Source organism: Festucalex cinctus, chromosome 15 (genome assembly GCF_051991245.1).
Source record: "Festucalex cinctus isolate MCC-2025b chromosome 15, RoL_Fcin_1.0, whole genome shotgun sequence".
Taxonomy (NCBI): domain Eukaryota; kingdom Metazoa; phylum Chordata; class Actinopteri; order Syngnathiformes; family Syngnathidae; genus Festucalex; species Festucalex cinctus.
The window spans coordinates 15,835,942-15,858,275 of record NC_135425.1 but is presented as its reverse complement, the minus strand read 5'-3'; the positions used below and the strand labels follow the sequence as shown (position 1 = coordinate 15,858,275).

At 40.4% G+C, this 22,334-nt stretch overlaps 1 protein-coding gene across 13 annotated transcripts in view; it reads right to left on the bottom strand.

Annotated features, from left to right (window-relative positions):
* LOC144002689 (uncharacterized) overlaps positions 1-22,334 on the bottom strand; it is a 119,543-nt gene that overhangs the window by 29,674 nt on the left and 67,535 nt on the right. For 12 of the 13 annotated variants that reach the window (XR_013278795.1, XM_077498117.1, XM_077498116.1 and 9 more), the window contains exons 4-34: positions 17,706-17,804; positions 16,271-16,369; positions 15,835-16,020; positions 15,207-15,305; positions 15,004-15,102; positions 14,683-14,781; positions 14,250-14,447; positions 12,950-13,048; positions 12,777-12,875; positions 12,604-12,702; positions 12,328-12,525; positions 12,125-12,223; positions 11,914-12,012; positions 10,469-10,666; positions 10,253-10,351; positions 9,974-10,072; positions 9,731-9,829; positions 8,607-8,699; positions 8,422-8,494; positions 8,130-8,150; positions 6,892-7,015; positions 6,273-6,336; positions 6,060-6,172; positions 5,583-5,807; positions 5,225-5,379; positions 4,777-4,988; positions 3,795-3,999; positions 3,550-3,646; positions 2,735-2,963; positions 2,409-2,537; positions 123-242 (exon numbers count right to left, since the gene is read on the bottom strand). Coding sequence is in view for 12 of the 13 variants with exons in the window: in XM_077498117.1 (XP_077354243.1) it covers positions 123-242; positions 2,409-2,537; positions 2,735-2,963; positions 3,550-3,646; positions 3,795-3,999; positions 4,777-4,988; positions 5,225-5,379; positions 5,583-5,807; positions 6,060-6,172; positions 6,273-6,336; positions 6,892-7,015; positions 8,130-8,150; positions 8,422-8,494; positions 8,607-8,699; positions 9,731-9,829; positions 9,974-10,072; positions 10,253-10,351; positions 10,469-10,666; positions 11,914-12,012; positions 12,125-12,223; positions 12,328-12,525; positions 12,604-12,702; positions 12,777-12,875; positions 12,950-13,048; positions 14,250-14,447; positions 14,683-14,781; positions 15,004-15,102; positions 15,207-15,305; positions 15,835-16,020; positions 16,271-16,369; positions 17,706-17,804 (3,927 nt within the window). In the remaining variant the exon portion in view is untranslated. The remainder of the gene's footprint in view (positions 1-122; positions 243-2,408; positions 2,538-2,734; positions 2,964-3,549; positions 3,647-3,794; positions 4,000-4,776; positions 4,989-5,224; positions 5,380-5,582; positions 5,808-6,059; positions 6,173-6,272; positions 6,337-6,891; positions 7,016-8,129; positions 8,151-8,421; positions 8,495-8,606; positions 8,700-9,730; positions 9,830-9,973; positions 10,073-10,252; positions 10,352-10,468; positions 10,667-11,913; positions 12,013-12,124; positions 12,224-12,327; positions 12,526-12,603; positions 12,703-12,776; positions 12,876-12,949; positions 13,049-14,249; positions 14,448-14,682; positions 14,782-15,003; positions 15,103-15,206; positions 15,306-15,834; positions 16,021-16,270; positions 16,370-17,705; positions 17,805-22,334) is intronic. The other variant, XM_077498118.1, reaches the window with a different exon arrangement.

Genomic DNA, 22,334 nt, shown 5'->3' with positions numbered 1-22,334 from the left:
TTTTTTTTGTTTTTTTGTACAAGTACGGTAGCTAAGTCAATATGTCGAATCTGCTGCTCTCTGTCATTCACTGGCCCTAATCCGCCGCCATTCAAGCACAATGTTTACAAGCTAAATTTTACCTTGATGCAGGGTGGCATTGCGATGTTGAGGTTGCATAGGACATGCTGTGAATCCTCATACTTGGTGCACTTTCGCAGGAAGGATAAAAACCCTGTGGCATCCTTGTTACTGTCTCTGACCTAATGCAGAAGAATAAGAAAGTAGATAGAGAAGGAAAGATGGAAGGAGAAAAGAAAGAAAATCAAATCAAATCGAACATTAGACCCCACCACAATGTCTCGGGCACGTGGTGCAGTAGTAACATGGGGGGCCAGAAGCAGGGGATGGAAGCAGTCCACAGGCAGGCGAAGAGGGTGACATTTACCTGCGCACTTTACCTGGACGTCTGTCAGACCAGACAGTTAGAGAGTGACCGACCGCCAGAGAGAGAAAGAGAGACAGTGAGACAGACACAAACAGACAGGCAAGGCCGCAAGATTGCAAGGCTGGCAAGGAACGAGGGGGAGTCACGGGACATGCGGACGCTCTCACAAGAGAGGCGCTACAAAGAAACGGAAGCTGTGTGTTTATCTGGTGGGTGCGCATTGCACGACAATACAGCGTCACGATGACACAAAGACACTCAAATGGCAAAATCATGAAACGGAGAACAACATGAATATGGTCACAAAAATACAGTAACGTAGTATGAACAAAAGACAAAAAAGGCCACAAACCAGTAGCAGACAATTATTATGAATTACAAGATGGTGTGACAATATATTTTAATACAGTTCTGCACATTTGATTATGACAAATGATTCTATATTCGTGGTCAGGGCAAGTCTAGCACAAAATGTAGTTTAACATGAACCGGGTTTTGTTTCTTTTGGTATTTTCGTTGACGGGTGCAGTGAGAAATTTGTGTCAGCTGACTTAATTCCCGGCCAATCATCCCCTCTCCTCATCCCCTCAATGCAGAAAAGGTGTGCGGTCTACATTGCACAAGTATAACTAAATTGCTGAAATCCAAGATTGGCGCACACAAAGTACGTTTCTGAGCAAATGCAAGAAGCTCCTACTAAAGGTTTACAAACTAAAAATAAGACACAGAGAATTACAGGAGTATTTCAAACAACCACATAACCTACATTAAGTTCACTAGCTTAATTCTAACATGTCATGGGAAATACCATAGATGGCTAATAAATAGCATCTATGTGGCAGCGTTATCACACTTAAATTTGTCTCTAGGACTGTATGGTACTATGCCTGATTGCAAGTCACGCACACCAGAAGAAGCCTGCATGACTTAATCATGAGGCACCAACTGCCTTTAAAATCTATTTAATTATGTTATCACTGTATGTTTTTGTAAAGTAAAGCTATTTTACTACTTAAAAAAAAAATAAAAATACTTTGTCAAATTATTTGTTGTTTTTTGGGGGGCACAGCTGGAACCGATTAATGAAATTTCCATTCCTTTCAATAGGTAAAGATGATTTGAGAAATGAGTGTCTTGAGTTATAAGTACTAAATGATTAAAAAAAAAAAAAAAAACCCCGAGGCCAATTGTGCATCAAAACATCTCCAGAACATCAATACGGACACATTACGCACACAAGAGCACCAAACGCAAGACGCCGTTGCCACGCAATGTGAGTTCATTTTTAATACCGTGTGGAGACGTTTTGACGAGTCATCATGCATTAAATCATCATCTGAGAGACTATTCTTGTGCCTTCGGTGCATCTGTTTTGGTTGTCAACAGAGTCCTAAAAGGCTTAGCTGTTAACCTTTGCATGTTATAGCTTCTCTGAACTGAGTACCATAATTACGTTTACTATGATTTTTTTTTCCTTTCATACGCAACACAGTAGTGATTTATTTGACGGATTTGCCTGCTTAAAAGGCTGTCACATCATAGTAACACATTTGGGCATAGAATCTGACAAAAATGTCCTAAACTGTCAAAATTAGACAACTGTAAATTCAAGGTATCCTAGTTGGATATGATCATGTCTATCAAAGGAAAAATAGATAATTCAGTGAATATCATAATCATGAATGAATTGTTAAAATCTAAATGATCAATCCTGCCCCAAAAAGATTTTTTTATTTTTTATTTTTTATTTTTTTGCACGCACTGGCTAGGCTTGTGAGGGCAGCATTGTACTGTATGCTCCTTTTGAACGCAATATTCCAAGGATGTGAAAGCAAACAGACGCAAAAACACCAGAGGAGGCTTTTGGGAGGGTCAGCAGGTGCTCAGCAGGAGAATTGATACAGTGAACAAAGGTGAATACACAGTACACACTATAACATCAACACAACACTGTGATATAAGTGCCTTTGGAGTCACAGACCTTGACAGAAACAGGCAGCCGGTTATCTCTGAACGCCTGGAAGCTGAAGGTACGAGGCTGCTGTGTGGCTTTCCGGATTGGCACCAGGTTTCCGGAACATTCCAGATGCAGAGGCATACCTTCCATCAGCTTAACAAAAATAATAAAACAAATTGAGAAGTGAAAAATGAGATGATGTTCAAAGTCAGCAAAAGTCAGCAAAAAAAAAAAAAAAAACGTTAAAAAAGAAAAAAAAGAGAGATTTTGGACATCAGCTTGAAGAACTGCTCCTGAATTGGACTTATTTAACTTCCTGTTCCTGTTTTGTTTTTTTACTCAGTGCTGACCTCAATGTCTCGACTCCGTGCCACTTCAGTGAAGTTTTCGTGCAACTCCAGTGTCTTATCCATCTTGTCATCGGTCATGCAGTAACAACGCAAGCGTCCTTCCCGCGCCTCGTTCATCTTTGCAAAGATAACAAACTTTGCCATATAAGGCACGGCCATCAGTTCCCGGTACAAAAGGTTGGAGAAGGTCACCGCCTCTGCTGTGCGGGGACAATCTGCTAGCCAAAATCTGTGGTAAAGACAAAGCAGGAAAAGAGGTTGCAGCCAAGGATTTTATAGAATAGGGAGGCCGTGACACCACTGGGGTCCGCAAAACAATTTGTAATAAATTACATATCAATGCATTAGTGTTATTTTTTAAAAGGTGTAAAATTTCAAAAATTATTCATTTTGTTATTTTTTATTTATTAATTAATTTGAAATTTGCTTGTTAAAATGTGAATTCCTAGTTAAATTTTGTCTTTAATATATTACAACTTTATCTTGGGAAAAATAGAAAATAATCTTTTCTCGCAAGATTACTAACAAATAATAAAATACTATAAAATATTTGTTCTTGTAAAGATTAAACATTTTTTAGTTGAAAAAAACCCCACATGATTTTATTTTTGGAACATTACAATTTTTCTCGACAATATGATTTTCAATTTTAATTCCCAGACTCACCTTTTAATTTCTTTTACACATAGCTTAATTGACTGACTTTTGAGGTTGTCCTTGAAAAATCTTCTCCCCTGTAAGGTGACCCGAGACCCGGAATTTTGAAACCCACCTACTCTAAATACATGAAGCGATTAAGATGAGGGAGCGCACACCTTGCAGAAACATTGGTTGTAAAGTTGGCACAGCTGTTTGCATACATCAACTTGGTTGTTCCAGTGATGTCCTCCCACTGAGCAGGCGCTGTCCCACCTGAGACACGACAAGCACACAGCGTCATTCAAGCCTTGTTAACCTCTTCACCCCTTTACAGCACTTTTTTTATGACACATTTCTCAAGGTAAGAAAGGCTGAGTCATTCCAATGTCACCCCTCATAAAAAAGTTAGTTGCTCAACTACCAATGACACTGCAGAGGAGGCGCAGGCTGGTGGTGTCACCCTCGCCGGCGTCACGAGGGCTCTCCCTCCAGGACGGCGGAAGCGGAATACGCAGCCCGATTGGACGGTGAAACTTGCGCCTGCGTGGTTCGATGGTGACCACAGGGCTGAAGGTCGCCTGGTTGCCAAGTTGTCGAGTCAGCAACTCATCTGGGATGGGTTGGGCCTGACAGGATGAGAATAAAAGACGATAAAAAGGCAGAATAAAGGCGGTTGAGCAGGAGAGTTGTGCAATATGTCATTGAAAATACTGTGCACAAAAAAAGGTGAATTATGTAGAGGCAAGACTAGGGCAATAGAAAAAATAAGCACAAAGCAGGAGGCAAAATGTGCTTTTCAACTTTAACAGCAAAACCCCTGCCATACTCACACATGCAAACTTATAAGTCATATCTGACCCAACTCAGATCAGTGCATCGGCTCGGTCAGTGTGGCTCACAACTTAAATCAGGGAACTGAGGAGTGAAGAATGGCTGGATAACAGAAAGAAAAAAAACATCAACAGAAAGCAGCGTAAAGCAAAGCCAATTTCAGATACATGCCTCAAATAACATCAATGATGAGACAAACAATGAGAAAAAAAATTACAGTGAAATGAACAAATTAGAACCCGTCATATATCACAAAACAGGTGCATCTCAATAATTAACACAATGTATTTATTTCATTGGTTTAATTCAAAAATTGAAACTCATACAAATTCATTAGACAAATAATATTTCAGAAAGTTAACCGCACGTAATGTATTGGATAATCATCAAAATTATACACATTGAAAAAATGTTAAAAAAGAATGATATATGTTACTCTGTGTGTGGTGAATGAGTTTCATTTATGAATTAAACTACTGCAATAAAGCAAGTTTCCCAAAAATTAATTGAGAAGCACCTCGATATTTCCATCATGAAAGTCAAGTCGTCTCAATTACCAACTCGTTACTTACCTGCAGTCCAAGTCTCACTCTTTTGGTTACAGCTGTCTCTGGAAAGATGGCCTCGACATGGGGCACCAGCTTACTGGTCAGCCGCCCGCCCTCTGGACCAATCAGATCGCTTTCTTGCTGAATGCGGGAGACCACGGCAAAGTACAGGGGGAAGTCAGTGGAGATGATCCGACGAATCCTCTTCTTTTCCAACTCCTCTTGACTTTCCAGGTCTACATATATAGAGAAAGTATAAACAGTAAAAAGGAAGACAAGTAATAAGAGATGAATGGGGGCTGTAACACAAAGCTAGAAAGACAGTTAATGGTGCATAATTTACTCCATGTGCAGTAAAAAGAGTGCACTCATAATAGTACTCTCTCTCAATGCCCTTGTTCTATATTTTAACACCATAAATCAGAATAAAGTCATCTTCAAGTGTCTGATGGACGGTTTCCATCTCGCTAACCTTCATCCATGCCATTCAGAATGGTTTCCAGAACTTCGTCACCGTAGCGATTCCGGTGTTCTTTCCAGACCGAGCCGTTCTCGCTACGGAGGACCACAAGCTCACGGTCCCCTCGGGCCAGTGAGGCAAAGTGTGGGATCTCCACTATAACTGGCCTGTGAATTAAAGATGATAAATCATCAGGAACATTTACATATACTGGGTGTACTTTAAAAAAAAAAAAAAACTATCTTATTGACTTTCGGTTTACGTTGACAGATAAGCACCAATGATGACATTTCTAATAATACATCACATAATAATATTAGCATTCCACCCACAAAAAGACATACAATACGTTGGGGACACATCGACTCACCCGAGGAACTGCATACTGGATGGGCCCAGGGAGATTATACGGCTGGCGAGCCCTTCGCCCTCCACCAGTGGAGGGGGCGTGGTCAGCTTCTGGGGTTTGACCAGGCGGCAGGTGATCCGCGTCGGTGCGGCGCAGGTCCGAGGAGGAATGATCACTCGCAGGCCGTGATGTCTGCTGCCTCGCATGGAGCCTCCACGGGCGTCTACCATGAAACTCACCAGGAAACTGAGAGTGGACAGGTTTACACATCATCTAATGATGTCTACTGATACCTATTTAATAATCGCATTGACTACGAATGTTGACTCATGTTGCTGTGCATACACCAAAGAATTAATATATACTGTAGTAGTAGTATGTTACGTTCGAGACTTACTTGGTAATTAACAATGTTCCAAGTGTTACTTAAACTATTACCTGCACAGTTAAGGTTTCCGGATGGTGACAGTAATAATAAATAATAATAAATAGGCTCACCCAGTGTGAATGGGGCTGGCCACAGGGCTGACATTGTCTGAGGTTTCTGTAGCTGGACTGCTCGGGATAAGAGAGTCTTCGTCATATTCCTTTGGCAGTGGAATGGGGGTGTGCTGTGTGGTTCAAGAGACAGAGAATAGAGGAAGGGAGAGGAAAGATTAATTTGTTAAAAATCGGTTTGTGCGTACCACAAATAAACAATGTTAAGCATACCTGATCTAAAAGAACAGTTTCTGGCGACACGCAAGGGATTCTGGGAATGGCGGGAGAGTAGGGCCTGTGGGAGAGAAAATAATGAAAAAGTTTTTCGTGAAAGAATTTTAGTGCATAAGATTTCACGCAGGTACAACATTTCTTGCCAAAGGTTTTTTTTTTATTGCATGTTTGTTGTATTAAATTGAAAAACTGATTTTAGAAGTGTGCTAATTTAATTTGTTTTCGTGTTAAAGCTAAGTACAGAAATGATGAGAAAAAAAGGCATGTCATTCAGATGAATCAGATGAATTTTCATTATATAGGGGACATTACATTATTGCACTCAGCACTTCCATTAAAGTATCAAGTGCTAGCTCATCACTTTCCTGCAAAATGACTATTGGAGCTAGCTCAGAGTGGCTCAATTGATCCTTTCTGTGTTCCTTATGATCAGTTTATGTACATTATTGTTAATGTTTTTACAATATGTACATAGCATATTTCCAAATGTTTTCTGGTCAAGGAGAGGAAATAAATATCTAATTTGGTAACCACCACCTTCTAAACTCCATACATTTATGTCTAAATAGCAGTCATTAACTAAGAAGTATTCATATCAAGAGCAGAATGGACTCACGTTGTCCCCACACCACCTTCAAAATCTCGAAGCGTCTTCTTTGGGGAGAGGAAGTCATCATCTTGATCCTTGAAGTCGTCAAGCTTCAAATAGCGTGCTCCGTCCATTCCGAGCAACTCATCACCTGTAGAAAACAAAAATAAAACATTTCCAATTACATTATTACTATTATTATCATAATTTTTAAGGCAAGTAGGCGAAAACAAAGAACACAAACAATCAAGACTGACAAACAACAACAGAAGAAATAAAGTACCGGTCTGTTGTTTTACGCTATCTTTAAAAGTTTTCCCCCCAGTGCAATGTGACAATGTCTTGAACTGTGGTTATTGTTTAGCTTCTCCACAAACATCAAAATAGTGTCACATGCTCCAACTCTCCATTGGTTTAAGTAGTAATTCTTACACAATCCTTCCTCTCGTCATGATTTCACCACAGCACGGGAGAAAAACGGCCACAAAAATGACACATTTTAAATAGAAGCAATGGAGTCAAATAACATCCAGCATGGATGGCAAACAGCAAGGCACCTGGTTACACTGTTTAGTTTTTATCATGCTCAATAAAAATACAATCACATGTGGTGATGTTTGATTCTGTGTAGGAGAAAGTAGCTGTTATTAAAGAGGTATGAGACGGAAATTATAGAAACAGGAAACCATAGATGAAGCTTGGTATGAGATATGATCTGCTTGGGAACAAAGACAAACAAAATTATTTCAAAGAGAAGAAAGTGATTAAAAAACATACAACAATACAAACGCAATTAAAAATGAAGCTGGGTGACATAACACAATTACATTTTTGAGATTCCTTCGAGCAGAAAGACGACTGCATAAACAACTGTGCAGCATATGTTGAATTAGCTGCTTGATCAATTAGCCTGTCACTGACACCAACTCTCATTAACAAACAGCTGAATTGGAAGGAAACTAGAGGTCCTGTCAGGTTAATGAGTCCCTGAACAGAAGTGTGTCAAACGCTCGTATAAGGAAAATGCTGTGACTACATGCTGATGGAAAACAGGACAATTTTCTTTCTAAATAAATCTCGAAGCGAAAGATAAAGGGTGAGGGAATAAAAATAGAGCGGAACAAACATGGCTGAAGTTGAGTCAGAGGAACTGATCAGAAAGACAAGAAGTGATGCACAGAGAGAATGAATGTGCGACTGTGATGAAGCCACATGGTTCACTGGGCACCGGAACGGACAAAGCAGCGATACACACACAATCCTACCTAACGTTAGCTGGGCGACCCCTACAAAAAAAAATAAAAAAATGGAAAGGGAAGTTATAAACAGTTACTCAATGAATCATGTTACAATATACAGTGGATATAAATAGCATAGACACCCCTGATCAAATCCTCGGTTTTTGTGATATTAAAAATGTGACCAAGATAAATCCTGTCTAAAGATTTGTGAGGCTATAAAAACAAGCCAATGTATATCACCATAGCTGCTTTTTTTCTGAAAATGAATAATCAACGCTGAGTAGGTGGTGTGTTTTGAATCAACATCTCAACCTACCTTCATCTTCAGAAACATCCAAAATCTCATCCACCGTCTCAGGAAAACTCATCCGATGCTTTTCGGTTGTTATCTGCGAAGACAGAAAACAAATGGGGACACAGCAGAGATGGAAACAGACGGGTGAGAGGTCCGTGATTTCATTTTGTCCTCCGTGCGAACTACGTGAAAATGTGGTGGCTCACCGCAGAGACGGATTCCTCAGTCACCAGTTTAAGCACGTCGATGACAGAGATGTAACCAAGACGCTTTGCGATGCCCAGTGGAGATGTTCCATTCTGTGCAGAGACAGAAACAAATATATACAGATTAAGATGTGCACAGCTATGTCTTAATGACTTAATTAGACGGTGAGTGATTTAATCTACAGGTATGTCTTTATAAGATTTGTTCCTAAAAGGACAGTATGAACCTCCAACATCAATAAAGTATACATTAGTACAGTGCAACTGAAATAATGAGTGATGGCAATTATGTGAGTCGTCATTGCACTCAGAACACTTTTTGTCCAGTAGTACTGAGCATTTCTGTGTCATGCTAGTTGGAGATGAATAGCTTTGTGGATGACTGAGCGGAAGTTTTAGTTCGATTTTATTTTGGCAGGGTTCTAGTTCCTGTTTTTTGTTTGTACAGTTGAGCTCTCTATTCGTGGGGGACAGGGATAGGGACTGGGAATAGCAAAAATCTGCAAATAATAATTGCCACCCATTAAATGTAATTGGGGGAAAACAAATCTTCCCAAAAATAAAAAATAAAAAATACATCAACCACTCCCCCAAAATATTAAAGTAAATATTTAAAAAATACTGGAGAAAAATTGAAAAGGGTTCGTGCTAGGATATGAAAATCTGCTGGTACCGAACCGAATATGTGAGGACCACTGCATTCCCATTTGGACTTTTCCCTGCAGACATTATTGACCTGCTTCTTGAAAACTAATGGACATAGACAGCAATGGAAACTCTTCATGCTAGCAATTATTTAGATGCCATCTGGCTAGCTTCCATATTCGTGTCACTTGTGATTAAAAGATAAGTAGCAACTTTGCACCAACTTATGATCCGTGAGATGCTACATTTGTTATTCTTCCATATTAATCAATACAGAGTTGTTTAAAAAAGGTTTAATTGTTTTAAATGTAAAACTATTAGATTGTTTACGGGGGTCCTCAGTTTACACAACACCAGAAAGTCAGTTACCGCTGTATTATGGCAACAGTTTCCAAACGAACCAGGTGTCGCCTAGCATCTTGAGGTATATAGATAATGGATCCTTATGATAGGAAAAGTTATGTCTGCCCGTGACTCACCGACGTAATCTCATTGGGCTGGGCTCTGTGTTTCAACAGCAAGGTGACAATATCAGTGTGACCCTGCTGAGCTGCTTGGTGCAAAGGAGTGTATCCCATCTACAGAAGAAAAACAAATGAGAATGAATTTCCTCTTTTTTTTAAGACAATGGGAATCTTTAGATAAGGTTTCTATAATTACTGAAGCAGAAATCGCACATTACTACACTTTTAAGATCTTGCAAGCCAATACGTAGAATTTACCCGTGTTTTGCTATTCACATGCGCCTGCTGCTGCAGTAGGAACTTGACCACTTTTATGTTACCATAGTGACAGGCAACGTGAAGTGGTGTGTAGCCCATCTGAAACAAACAAGGAGATAAAGGGATTACAATAAAAACACAATAAATACAGAAATGACATGAAGCATAGACCGCAGCATAAATCCTGAATTACATAAGTGTTAATTTACAGTATTTTGAATAAAAAATATTTCAGTCAGAGATTTGTTTTTTTATTACTGGTGGGAACAGACGGATTACCCGTGAAGCAGCATAAACAGATGCTCCCTGTTTGACTAGCGTGTCTGCAATGCCCACGTGGCCCTCTTGGGCCACCAGATGGAGAGGAGTCAATCCATTCTGCGGACAAAAAAAGATGGACAGAATTATGAAGTGAACACTAGAGCTTTCTGGACATGTAGGATTGATCATCTTATCTTTCATTCATTCAACTTGTAATATGAATTGAAACACTACCTTGTTTCCTAGATTTACGTTGGCTTGCTTGGAGATGAGCAGTGCCACAATGTCGGGCCGTCCCTCTTGCGAAGCCAAGTGTAGGGGCGTGATGCCTTGAAGGGACTCGGCATTGGGAGACGCTCCGTTCTGCAGCAGGCAACTGGCCACTTCCATCTGGTTCTGTTTGGCTGCTATATGTAGAGGGGTGTAACCATTCTGCAGAGAGACACAAGGACATGAAATTGATGAGCTGTGAAATATTTGACATTCAAATGATGTTAGATCTATCGTGGCTAATGAATTTCCAACTATGTCAAATGACATGTTTCACCTGCTGTGTGATAAAGTATTTAGACATCTGTTCATTTACAGATTATTTAACTAATTGGGTGTTGATCTACACCAAGGACGGGAAAACATAAGGACTTAAAAGACCACATTTGGTTTTAAAAGTGACAGATGGGCAAGCCATTTTATGATGCGGCACAAAAAAAGTATTGTTTTTTTTTTTTTTTTAATATGCATAATATTTTGTGTCGAAATGAGAACTATTAGGTTTAATTTAGTTAAAATGAATTATTAAGATAAAAAATGAAGAATGTCAGAATCTAAATTGGTAAGTTGTTAGAAAAAGAGAGATTAAAAGTAAAAAAAGAAAAGAAAATACATCAAAAGTTACCATAAAATGTCCAAAAACGGAAGCCAAAAATGTGAGAGAATTTAATTTAAAAAGCAGAAAAGAAAACCTTGAAAAATTAAGCATAAAATGCCCCCCCCAAAAAAAGAAGAAAGCTAGAAAATTACCATCAAATATCTTTGGAATTGCCAAAAAAGTCAGAAAATTCATTTAAAAAAAAAAAGGTAGAAAAAAAACATTCAAAAAGTATCTATAAAATGTCAAAAAAAGAAGAAATCATGAAAATATCCATAAAATGTATGTCCATAAAATTGCTAAACGTGAGAGGTTTGACAGGAGAAGTCTTAAAATCTATGAAAAACGTAGTATGAAAAATGACCAATGTATGAAAAACAATGTATGAAAAATGACCAAATATATAAATAAATAACAGAAGACAAAAGGTAGAAGAAAACAGATGTCCATGTAATGGATGGTCTTTCATATTTTTTATATTATTATTATTATTTTTAGCTCGTGTGCCCTCAGCACATTAGACTAACAGTAACAGATTTTCTTGTTATTTATTTGACCAAACATGGCTTTTATGAGAGTAAAGGTTGCTGACCCCTGGTGTAGAAGAATTAACACAGACACAATATCTGACCTGTCAAAAGCTCTTCAGAAGGAATTAGACATAAAATTTCCTTTGACACACAACTAAATCTTATGCAGTCGTCACAGAACATGTGCAAAATGGCAACCAATAATGTATTTGTACTGTAATATTCATATCCAAATACTTTTGACCACACTGTGTCACTGTGTTTGTCTGTCTGGGTCTTACTCGGGCGGTGCTGTGTGCTGATCCACCCTTGCTGACCAGGAGTTTAACAACATCCAGGTTGTTGTGGTGAACCGCCACATGAAGCGGCGTCAGACCGTTCTGTTAAATAGACGTACACATAAAAAAGGCACGGATGCAAGAGACACATAATACAATGACACACAGCTAATGTTACCTCTCTCATACATGTATATGACTCATACTGCCTCACCTTTCCGGCCGCATTGGGATTGGCGCCTCTCTCGAGAAGGAGCTCTGCTACGTCCACCTTTCCGTATTTAGAGGCCACGTGAAGGGGGGTGAATCCTTTCTGCTCACGTGAGGACCAAACAGAAAATTCACAATCGCCATTTTTTTTAATGAAAATCATATGGCTTTAAATATGACAACAATTAAATTTTTCTTTAACCTTACCTTAGTCATTTTGGTCTGCTGTGCTCCAGCATCGAGCAAGATGCGAATGGTGTGGATGTGTCCTTCCCGCGCAGCGATGTGCAAAGGAGTGTGGCCTGCTGTGGTGGACGAGTCGGGGTTGGCCTTGTGTTCAAGCAGCAGCTTGACCAGCTCCTTGTGTCCCATGCGGGCCGCACAGTGAAGGGGGGTCTGGTCGTCCTGGTACCAGAAAACAATAGGAAATGGATACAAAAATAAAGCAATACAAATATGACAGATCAAAACAAGACTGCATACCTTCGCCTTGGCATCCACTTGTGCTGAGTTCTGCAGCAGGAACAGGGCAACTTCACAGTGTCCTGCTCTGGAGGCCATGTGGAGGGGGGTCTCCACTTTCTGGATACATATAGTTGTTGAAATTACACTGCCGCACACTCGGCTCATGGCTTTGGTGTGGCGAAGATTCTTACCACATTGGAAGCATTTGGTGAAGCCCCTCTCTGGAGGAGGTTCTTCACGATGTTCAAGTGACCCATGAAAGCTGCTACATGGAGAGGAGTGAGGCCAGACTGCATAAAAACAGATGAAATAGGAATATGGGTTAAGATGGAATTTGTTCTGGGATTACAAAGAAATGACTCACCTCTGTGACAGCTTCTAAGGAAGCAGAGTGTTTGAGCAACAAGTCCATTGACCGCATGTGGTTCTTCTTGCACGCAATATGGAGTGGTGTGAAGCCATTCTGGAGACCGATAAAAAAAACCACAGCAACATGAAACATATGGAACATGGGCATCTATACAGCTGTTTCTCAATAAGTTAGAATTTTAACTAGAAAAGTGAACATTTTCAGAAGGGTAATTCCAACCTAATTTCTATTGACAAAATAAGTTTGATTACTTCTTAATCTTTGTATATTATACTGAGATGGGTAATTGGTGGGTCTCATTAGCTGTGAGCTATAATTTTTAAAATGCTAAAAATAAAATCACGAAATCTTTCACTAATCAATGTAATTTAATAGACAGCAAATTCTGTAGTGTAAATTTGACTTTATTTAGACAAAATTCGACTATCTTGATAGTGACCAAATAGACTCAGTTTTAGAGTAAACTAAGCTTTACACCAGTAAGAGAGAAAAAAAATAAAATAAAAATAAAATAAAATAAAAATAAAACTCACCCAAGGTCTTGAGGTTCGAACTCAAGTCTTCAGCTTGGGAGACTGCCACACTACCATCTGAGGTATGCCCCTCCTACTGTTTGCTTTTCTCCAAGAGACCAATGACATTTTTGATCTCGATTCCAATCATGGAGTCAGCTGCTGCTGGCATGAGCGAGGTACTAACAGAAAGCAGGAGCTTCGTGGCTCACTGAGTAGGTCAGCTGTCTCCCAAGCTGAAGGTCATGAGTTTGTTTCTACCTTGAGTCACGTATAGTTTTTAGTCTTTACAATTCTTTATTTTACTCACTTGCAAGTGTAAATATTACTCTAAAACTGAGTCTATTTGGTCCCACTCTGAATAGTCAAATTTACTCTACAGAATTTACTGTGTACTCATTTTTAATAATTAAAATAAGCAGAGATATTTAATTTAAGCTCATTTGATTTTATTAAATTAAGCCTCAATAGCATAAAAAAATTGTGTGTGTTTTGGGATGGGTTATTGCATCATATGTGACTGTTTTTGTTGGGGTCATTGTGTTGTTATGATGTTGATGTCAGTTGAGATACAGTTGCTATGTCTCTTATGATTAAGTTGACAGTTGCAATGCAGTTGCTATGTTCCTGTAATTGTCACCCTTCGGTTCCTTTTGGTAAGTAAAATAAAATGTAACTAAAATGGAGTCTACATTTTATTCAGATCTCAAGTGTCATCTTGTTAAGCATAATGAACACCTTTGTAAAAATGAAACAAACAATAACAACAAGAAAAACATCACCAGAGCTCGAGCATTGGCTTTGGCCCCCTTATCGAGAAGAACTTTGGCCATGCGATGGTGACCGCAGTGGGCTGCTACATGAAGAGGCGTTAAATGGTCCAGTGTGATGTCATCGATCTCGGCGTTGTATTGGAGTAGCTGTCTCACGCAGTCCATGTGATCCCCCTGAGCTGCCATGTGGATGGGGGACAGCCCATTCTGTGATGATTGGAAAAAGTACTGTGAGAAACTGCAATTGATTGTTAGCTCAGCCGAGGTTAGTTTTTTGATGAGCCTGACGTAAGAGCTAATTGATATGTGGGAACATCGTTAGTTGGGTAACAATGAATTCACTCAGATTGTATCAAAAGACTCGCCAGTGTGGGAAACTTTGCAGCAGCGGATGAAAAGATCTCACTGCGAGCGTAATATACAGTATCTCATTAAACGCTACCTTGGTTTTAGCTTGGATGGGAGCACCGTGTTCCAGCAGGATCTCAATGATGCGAACGTGCCCATTTCTAGCTGCACAGTGAAGCGGAGTCAATTCATCCTGCACACACACACAAGCAAAAAAAGGGACATTGTGAGCATAAATGGATAAAAAGTACTCAGTAGAAAAAAAAAAAAAACAACTCAGCAGGGGAGGCGACAGATGGGGCGAATAAATGCTTGGAAAGTATTATGCAGGCATCGGTGATAAAATGCCAGACTCCCGCACCAAACGCAACAGGAAGTAGCAGCTGAACTTAAAAAAATAAATAAATAAATCTACCTTCGTTTTGGCATCTATCTGGGCCCCTCTGTCCAGCAGGAGTCGGACCATCATCATGTTGCCCCTCCTGGAGGCAATATGAAGTGGTGTGATGCCATTCTAGTGAAAAAGAGATGAACATGAAGTAATTTACACCAAGAGGTGAAGAGGATGTGGATCTTTTCTTGGCAAAAAATAATTGAATGACAGCTGAGACTGCTTACCTTCGGGGTGAAGTTTACGTTGGCTCCTCTGTTTAGCAGCAGCTGGGCTACGCTCATATTCTCATAGTGGGCTGCGATATGTAGAGGGGTGAAACCAGTCTATCAAGAAAAGGAAAGAAAAGGTGTTTGTTTGAGAGGAAAAAAATGGTCAACAGAAAGGTCACATCTCACCCCGGGTAGAGACAAACCAAACATATTCATGATTTTACTTTTAAAGTTGGAACAAAATCCAGCAAGAAAATTCATTGTTCTATTAAAAATAAGTCGTCCAGGTCCTGACGAAGCAAAGCAGGCCCAGATCACCACACTGCCACCACCATATTTGACTGTTGGATTGAGGTTCATTTTATCAAACACTTCCAACGAGTTTTCTTTTGATCTTGTCAGTCCACAGAATATTTCTGCAAAAATCTGAAGGATCATCAAAACAATTCTTAGCACATGGCGGACTAATGGTAAAAATGCCCCACCACCACCTCACAAAAAAAACAAAAATAAATAAAAAATAAATAAAAATAAAACAGAAACCAGAAATGTTGCAAATACTTCATAACTGAAAGACATTTTTTTTCTTTCTTTAGTTAAATAGGCAAAACAAATACTCAAATATTACACTGGGAGTGTTTACCTTGCTGAGAACATCAGGATTCGGATCGTTCTGCAGGAGCACAGCGGCGGTTCGCGTGTCGTCATTTCGGGCGGCGATGTGCAGTGCAGGGAGGCGGACCTTGCCTTTGGTGCCATAGTTAATGAGCAGTGCTACAACGTTTTCATGGCCCTGCTGCAGGGCCACTGCCAGAGGAGTGAAACCGTCCTAATAACAGCAAAGTGGGATGGCCAGATACGGAAGAGAAGTCATTCTTTTAAAATGTATGGACAATTAGGTATTCTTTAGTTTGCTACTCGAGCTTGAATACAGTCCTTGTTCTTCGGACCTGATTAAAGTAAACACTTATGACACATGGCAGCTGTACTCATAATACAGGTTCTGTACAGCAGATGCTTTATCCATATGTAAAGATAATTTATGGAATGCGCACATGTCCACATACATTCACACCTACCTCGGTGGGGAGACTCTGATTGGCGCCGTTCTCAAGCAGGAACTTGACCACCTCTAGGTGATTTTCCTGTGCTGCCATGTAGAGAGGACTGAAGCCTTTCTGTATGAAACACATAGTTGCATACATACTGTTGGTCAAAATTAATAACCCACTTGAAACTATAAAACTTCCTAAAAAAATCCTTAATACTAAAAGCCACCGTGTTATGACTGTGTTTTGGGTTGAATCATAGGATTATTTTGTTGTCATGGTCCTTACGTGTACCTCATGATGAAGACGTTGATGTTGTCAGTTGGTATGCAGTTGCTATGTCCCTTGTAATGAAGTTGACAGTTGCTATGCCCCTTGTGATGAAGTTGTCAGTTGGTCTGCAGTTACTCTGCACCTTGTGATGATTAAGTTGTCAGTTGTGATGCAGGTGCTATTTCCCTTGTAATGACAAAGTTGTCAGTTGCTATGCCCCTTGTGATGAAGTTGTCAGTTGCTATGCAGTTGCTATGTTGCTTGTAATGATGAAGTTGGCAGTTGATATGTTCCTTGTGATTAAGTTGTCAGTTGTTATGCAGTTGCTGTGTCCTTGTAATGACAAAGTTGTCTTTTGCTATGTCCCTTGTGATGAAGTTTCCAGTTGCTATGAAGTTGCTATGTACCTTGAGATGACAAAGTTATCAGTTGCTCTGCAGTTACTCTGCACCTTGTGATGATTAAGTTGTCAGTTGTTATGCAGTTGCTATGTCCCTTGTAATGACAAAGTTGTCAGTTGCTATGCCCCTTGTGATGAAGTTGTCAGTTGCTATGCAGTTGCTATGTTGCTTGTAATGATGAAGTTGGCAGTTGATATGTTCCTTGTGATTAAGTTGTCAGTTGTTATGCAGTTGCTGTGTCCTTGTAATGACAAAGTTGTCTTTTGCTATGTCCCTTGTGATGAAGTTTCCAGTTGCTATGAAGTTGCTGTGTCCTTGAGATGACAAAGTTATCAGTTGCTCTGCAGTTACTCTGCACCTTGTGATGATTAAGTTGTCAGTTGTTATGCAGTTGCTATGTCCCTTCTAATGACAAAGTTGTTAGTTGCTCTGCAGTTACTTTGCCCCTTGTGATGTTTAAGTTGTCAGTTGTTATGCCATTGCTATGTTCCTATAATTGTCTCTCTTAGGTCCTGTCTTTTAGGTTCTGTATTTGTTTCTCAGTTAGGTTAGTCTAAGGCTCGCAAAGCACAAATAAAGCCTGATGAATAAAAAAAAATGGCTGTGGTATACTGACTGAATTTTGCCTGAAAAATCTGAAACAAAGTGATGAGGTTCGGACGTCTGTACTTTGGGCTGATGAAACCAAAATTGTAGGATGGTCTGTGAAAGATATTTTACGTAACAAGAAAACTTCCATAAACCAATGTATGACTTTGATCACATGCCCTCACATTCTTTTAGTGACTCACATGTGACTGTGCATTAACGTTGGCTCCATAATTGACAAGCTCAGCCACCACTTTCTCCTGTCCTGCCAGCGCCGCGATATGGAGAGCAGTGTTGCCTTTCTGGAGGTCATGTGGAGATGGAAAGAGATGTAAAAGATACAGGCTATAATAACCATACGCATACAAAACAGAATCAGCTGTAGAGGCATTGCCCTTGTACAAGTACTCCTGCAGCGTTTGCTTACATATGGTGACAGAGAGAATATTACAAGGCCGCTTCTGTCAAAATTTGATGGATGACATTCTTAATTAGATTAGGGGGGTCATGTATGGGTCATGACCCCTCCCTAATGAAGATTAATGACCCTTTAATGACTTCCAGATGTCATATAATGAGGGTTAATGACCTTTAATGACTTCCTGATGTCATTTAATGAGGGTTAATGACCCTTAATGACTTCCTGATGTCATTTAATGAAGATTAATGACCCCTAATGACTTCCTGATGTCATTTAGTGAAGATTAATGACCCTTAATGACTTCCTGATGTCATTTAATGAAGATTAATGACCCTTTAATGACTTCCAGATGTCATATAATGAGGGTTAATGACCTTTAATGACTTCCAGATGTCATTTAATGAGGGGTAATGACCTTTAATGACTTCCGGATGTCGTTTAATGAGGATGAATGACCTTTAATGACTTCCGGATGTCGTATAATGAAGACGAATGACCTTTAATGACTTCCGGATGTCGTTTAATGAAGATGAATGACCTTTAATGACTTCCAGGTGTTATATAATGAAGATGAATGACCCTTAATGACTTCCTGATGTCATTTAATGAAGATTAATGACCCCTTAATGAAGATGGATGATGTGTAGGTTGTGTTCCTACCTGTTTTTGCAGATATCATGGCTGACCCGGGTTCAAATGCTAATTGTTTGGTTAACTTCCGGATCCGGTGCACGCCCCCCTAGATTGAGTGAATAATGAATAATAATGAGATTGAATGACGTGATCGGAGGGAGTGGTTTAGTATGGGTAAAAAGGATATAACAAGCGCTTCAACAGTCCGATAGAGCTACAGCGAGGATGGCGGGGAAAATCAATGTAATCAGCGAGACAAATGTTTCAGTGCAGATGGGACGCACTGGGACCGACTCGATTTTGGATGCGCCGCGTAAGAAGCAGATGTTTTTGCGACGTATTCAGAAACCCCCCGCAGAGTCTTTGGAGGAAATATGGTCTTTGGATCCATCTGCCTCATGGGGATACCGCTTCCTTTACGAGATGGGTGAGCTGTGTCTGTATTTTAGCATGGACGGTGTTGAAAATACATCACCTAGTGGCTATGGGACTCTAAACTCTAATGACTGGGGTATATTAAATCAACTGGTACCTCGAGTGTTGAAAGAATGTATGAAGTCGTCTGAACCATGGAATGTTTTAACATTTACATGGGTCTCGAGGACAACGCCTACAGGTCGTTGGTTTTTTAAGGTGAAAATTGATTCTAACAACCTGATAGAGACTGGTGATCGCACAAATCAGAATGAACTGTTTTTTACTTTGGAAGCATTTAACACTGAATGTGGTGTTTTTTTGAGGGTTTTGACCCTACCGTTGGCTGAATGGAATGAGAGGATGGATGCGCACTCTGAAAAAATCTCCACCCTCTTTTTGGACAGCCGGCATTGGCGAAACATTGTGGGTGTAAGGAAGGCGTTGACGTTTGAGTAGTCAACGCCCCTATGAACCGCCTACTCTGACGTCATAAGCCAACCCCCCTCAAGGACAGCCCCCCTACCACTTAGGCAATGGGAAAATACGCCTCTTTACAACAAATCCCTCCCATATAACCGCCCCTATGTAATATAAGAGCAGGAGTCTCCAGCCGGACTACACTTTGCCTGAAAAAGCCAACGACGACAACGATGCCTCCTACCAGACAGAGTTCCAGACGCCTGGCAACATCGTGGACGCCTCTGGGTGCCCGGAGTGTGGTGCCTCTGGTGGAAGGATCGCGGCTTAAAGTCTCAAAAGGTACGCAGACAGAGAGCTCTGACTTTGAGGAGGGAAAGGACGTTGAGGCAGCCGCGACCCACCTTGAGCGAGAGCAGTTGGACTGTTCTCAGTACCCCGCGACTGCCGACGAGAACACCCCTCCGCCGGAGAACTCTCAAGAAGTACAGCTGACCGATGAGTACATTGCCTCGCTGGAGTATTCACAACTGCTGATGACTCCTGAGGAACTCAATACCCGGCACGAACACCTACCTCCTCAGCAGCCTCAGGAGTCTCAGCAGCAGCAGCCTCAGCAGCAACTAACCTCTGACGGGGACGTTGTGGAGGGGTGCCCGCCAACAGCTTTGCCTTCACCTACAAACCTTGACAAGGACTGGGACCTTGTCTGGAACGGGCCCCCGGACAGTTGGCTGTGTCGGGATAAGTACAACTGTATAAAACAGACTATAGGACATCTCCTCAATCAAGTTATAGTTAAATACAGTAGAGATGAATGTAATGGCTGTTTAATCAACCATCCCAGCCAGAGGCAGCACCAGTGTCTAGAAATAGACGATGATGAGTATTTTAGGAAACATTATCATCGTGTGATAGCATTGTTGTGCACGCCTAAATTCCTCCCCAGCATTCATTACATGTTGAACTTGCTTCATCTGACTACCGACATTAAGAAGGTCAAGACAGCGGCCGAGAATGTCCTGCTAGATCTCGAGCAAGAGAAGAAGATACTCGACAAGCTCGAGCAACTGGACGCCCTTGAAGGCCCCGGATCGCTGTCGAACGACCTCAAGACTCTGCTGGACAAGTACTACAATTCTAAATAGAGACACACGATGGGGAATATCTTCAGAAAATTGTTGTTTCGATATTACGGTTTGTGTAATTGGGCGGACATTCTGGAGAGAACCATTCTACATACTTCTGACCGAGACGGACGAATTGACAAAATGTTGTTGATTATGCAAAAAGTCAGATCATTGTCTCATTCGCTATTTCATGTATCTTGGGATTGTTTTGTCAGACGTGTTGTGAACGAGAGTCATTTGGGTTTGGCCAATACAATTAAAGCCGTTCTGGATGCATGGTGTGATGACGTGGGTGTAGGTCACCTGGTAACAATTTTGACTCTGTTTGTTGATTCTGCAAAATACTGTCTAGAAAATAACTACCCTTTAGACTTACCTGTTGAATTAAAAGAATTTCAAACCGTTGTTGAATTAAAAGTTAGTCCCTATGTCTTATCCCGAGTCCTTGAGTATATTAATTCTTAGTATTGCCTTTTAGTATTATGCATGTAATCATTTTTACTATTGTGTATGATTATACTATGGAAATCATGTAATAAACCAAAAAAACAAAAGAAGTCATGTCTGTGTGAATTTATCAATAAATAATCGTTGCATATATCATTTAAATTCATTTTCTGATGATGATGGCTGAGAGGAAGTGTATGGAGAAGCTTTACTACGATGCCTCACACCCGGCCAGTTTTGGTGGTGTAGAGCGTTTACACTTAGGTGTACAGGATGTTACGGGTAAAAAAGTAAATCGTGATCGAGTCAGGGGTTTCTTAATCGAGCAAGATGCCTACACCTTACACAAACCCGCTAGAATCAATTTCCCACGAAACAGGGTTTTTGTCCCAAGGGCGCTGAATCAATTTCAGGCAGACCTCTGCGATATGCAGGCCCTGGCTGGCGTCAACGATGGATTTAAATATTTACTGACCGTCATCGATGTTTTTTCAAAAAAAGCCTACGTACGCATTTTGAAGGATAAGACGGCTCCGCAGGTAGTTAAAGCTTTTGAATCTGTTTTGTCTGAGAGTGGGACGCCTCGAAAAATACAGACCGACGCGGGTAAAGAATTTTTTAACAGACATTTTCAGAACCTGATGAAAAAACACAACATTGTTCATTTTGCTACTGCCAGTGATCTGAAAGCCCAGGTTGTTGAAAGGTTTAATAGAACTTTAAAAACTAGAATGTGGAGATATTTTACGGCCAGAAACACACGCAGGTATATCGACGTCGTACAAGATTTAGTAAGTAGTTATAACGAAAGCTACCATAAAAGTATAAAAATGAAGCCCAATCAAGTTACTGACGGAAATACTCAACAGGTTTTCCAGAATCTATACGGTAATATGCCGATAGAGCAAAGTGGGAAATTAAAAATGCGTTTTAAAACAGGAGATGTGGTGAGGATATCTAAATTAAGAGGAGTGTTTGATAAAAAATACGAGCAGAGCTTTACGGACGAATTGTTTACCATATCTGAATGTCTTCCTCGTTTTCCACCCGTCTACAAACTGAAAGATTATGACGGGGATGTCATAGAAGGATCGTTTTACGAAGGTGAATTACAGAAGGTGAGCGTATCAAAAGACCACACATTCCATATTGAGAAAATCCTTAAAAGGCGCACGGTGAGGGGGCAGAGACAATTCCTCGTTCGTTGGAAGGGATGGCCCTCGAAATTCGATAGCTGGGTCCCCGCTTCTCAGATTGTAGACGTTTAAAAAAGAGTTTCAAATACAACTTGTATCAGAAGCCGGCATGGATCCCTTACACGATGGAGGATTCTACGTTACTCTACCTTCTAACGCTAGTATGGATGT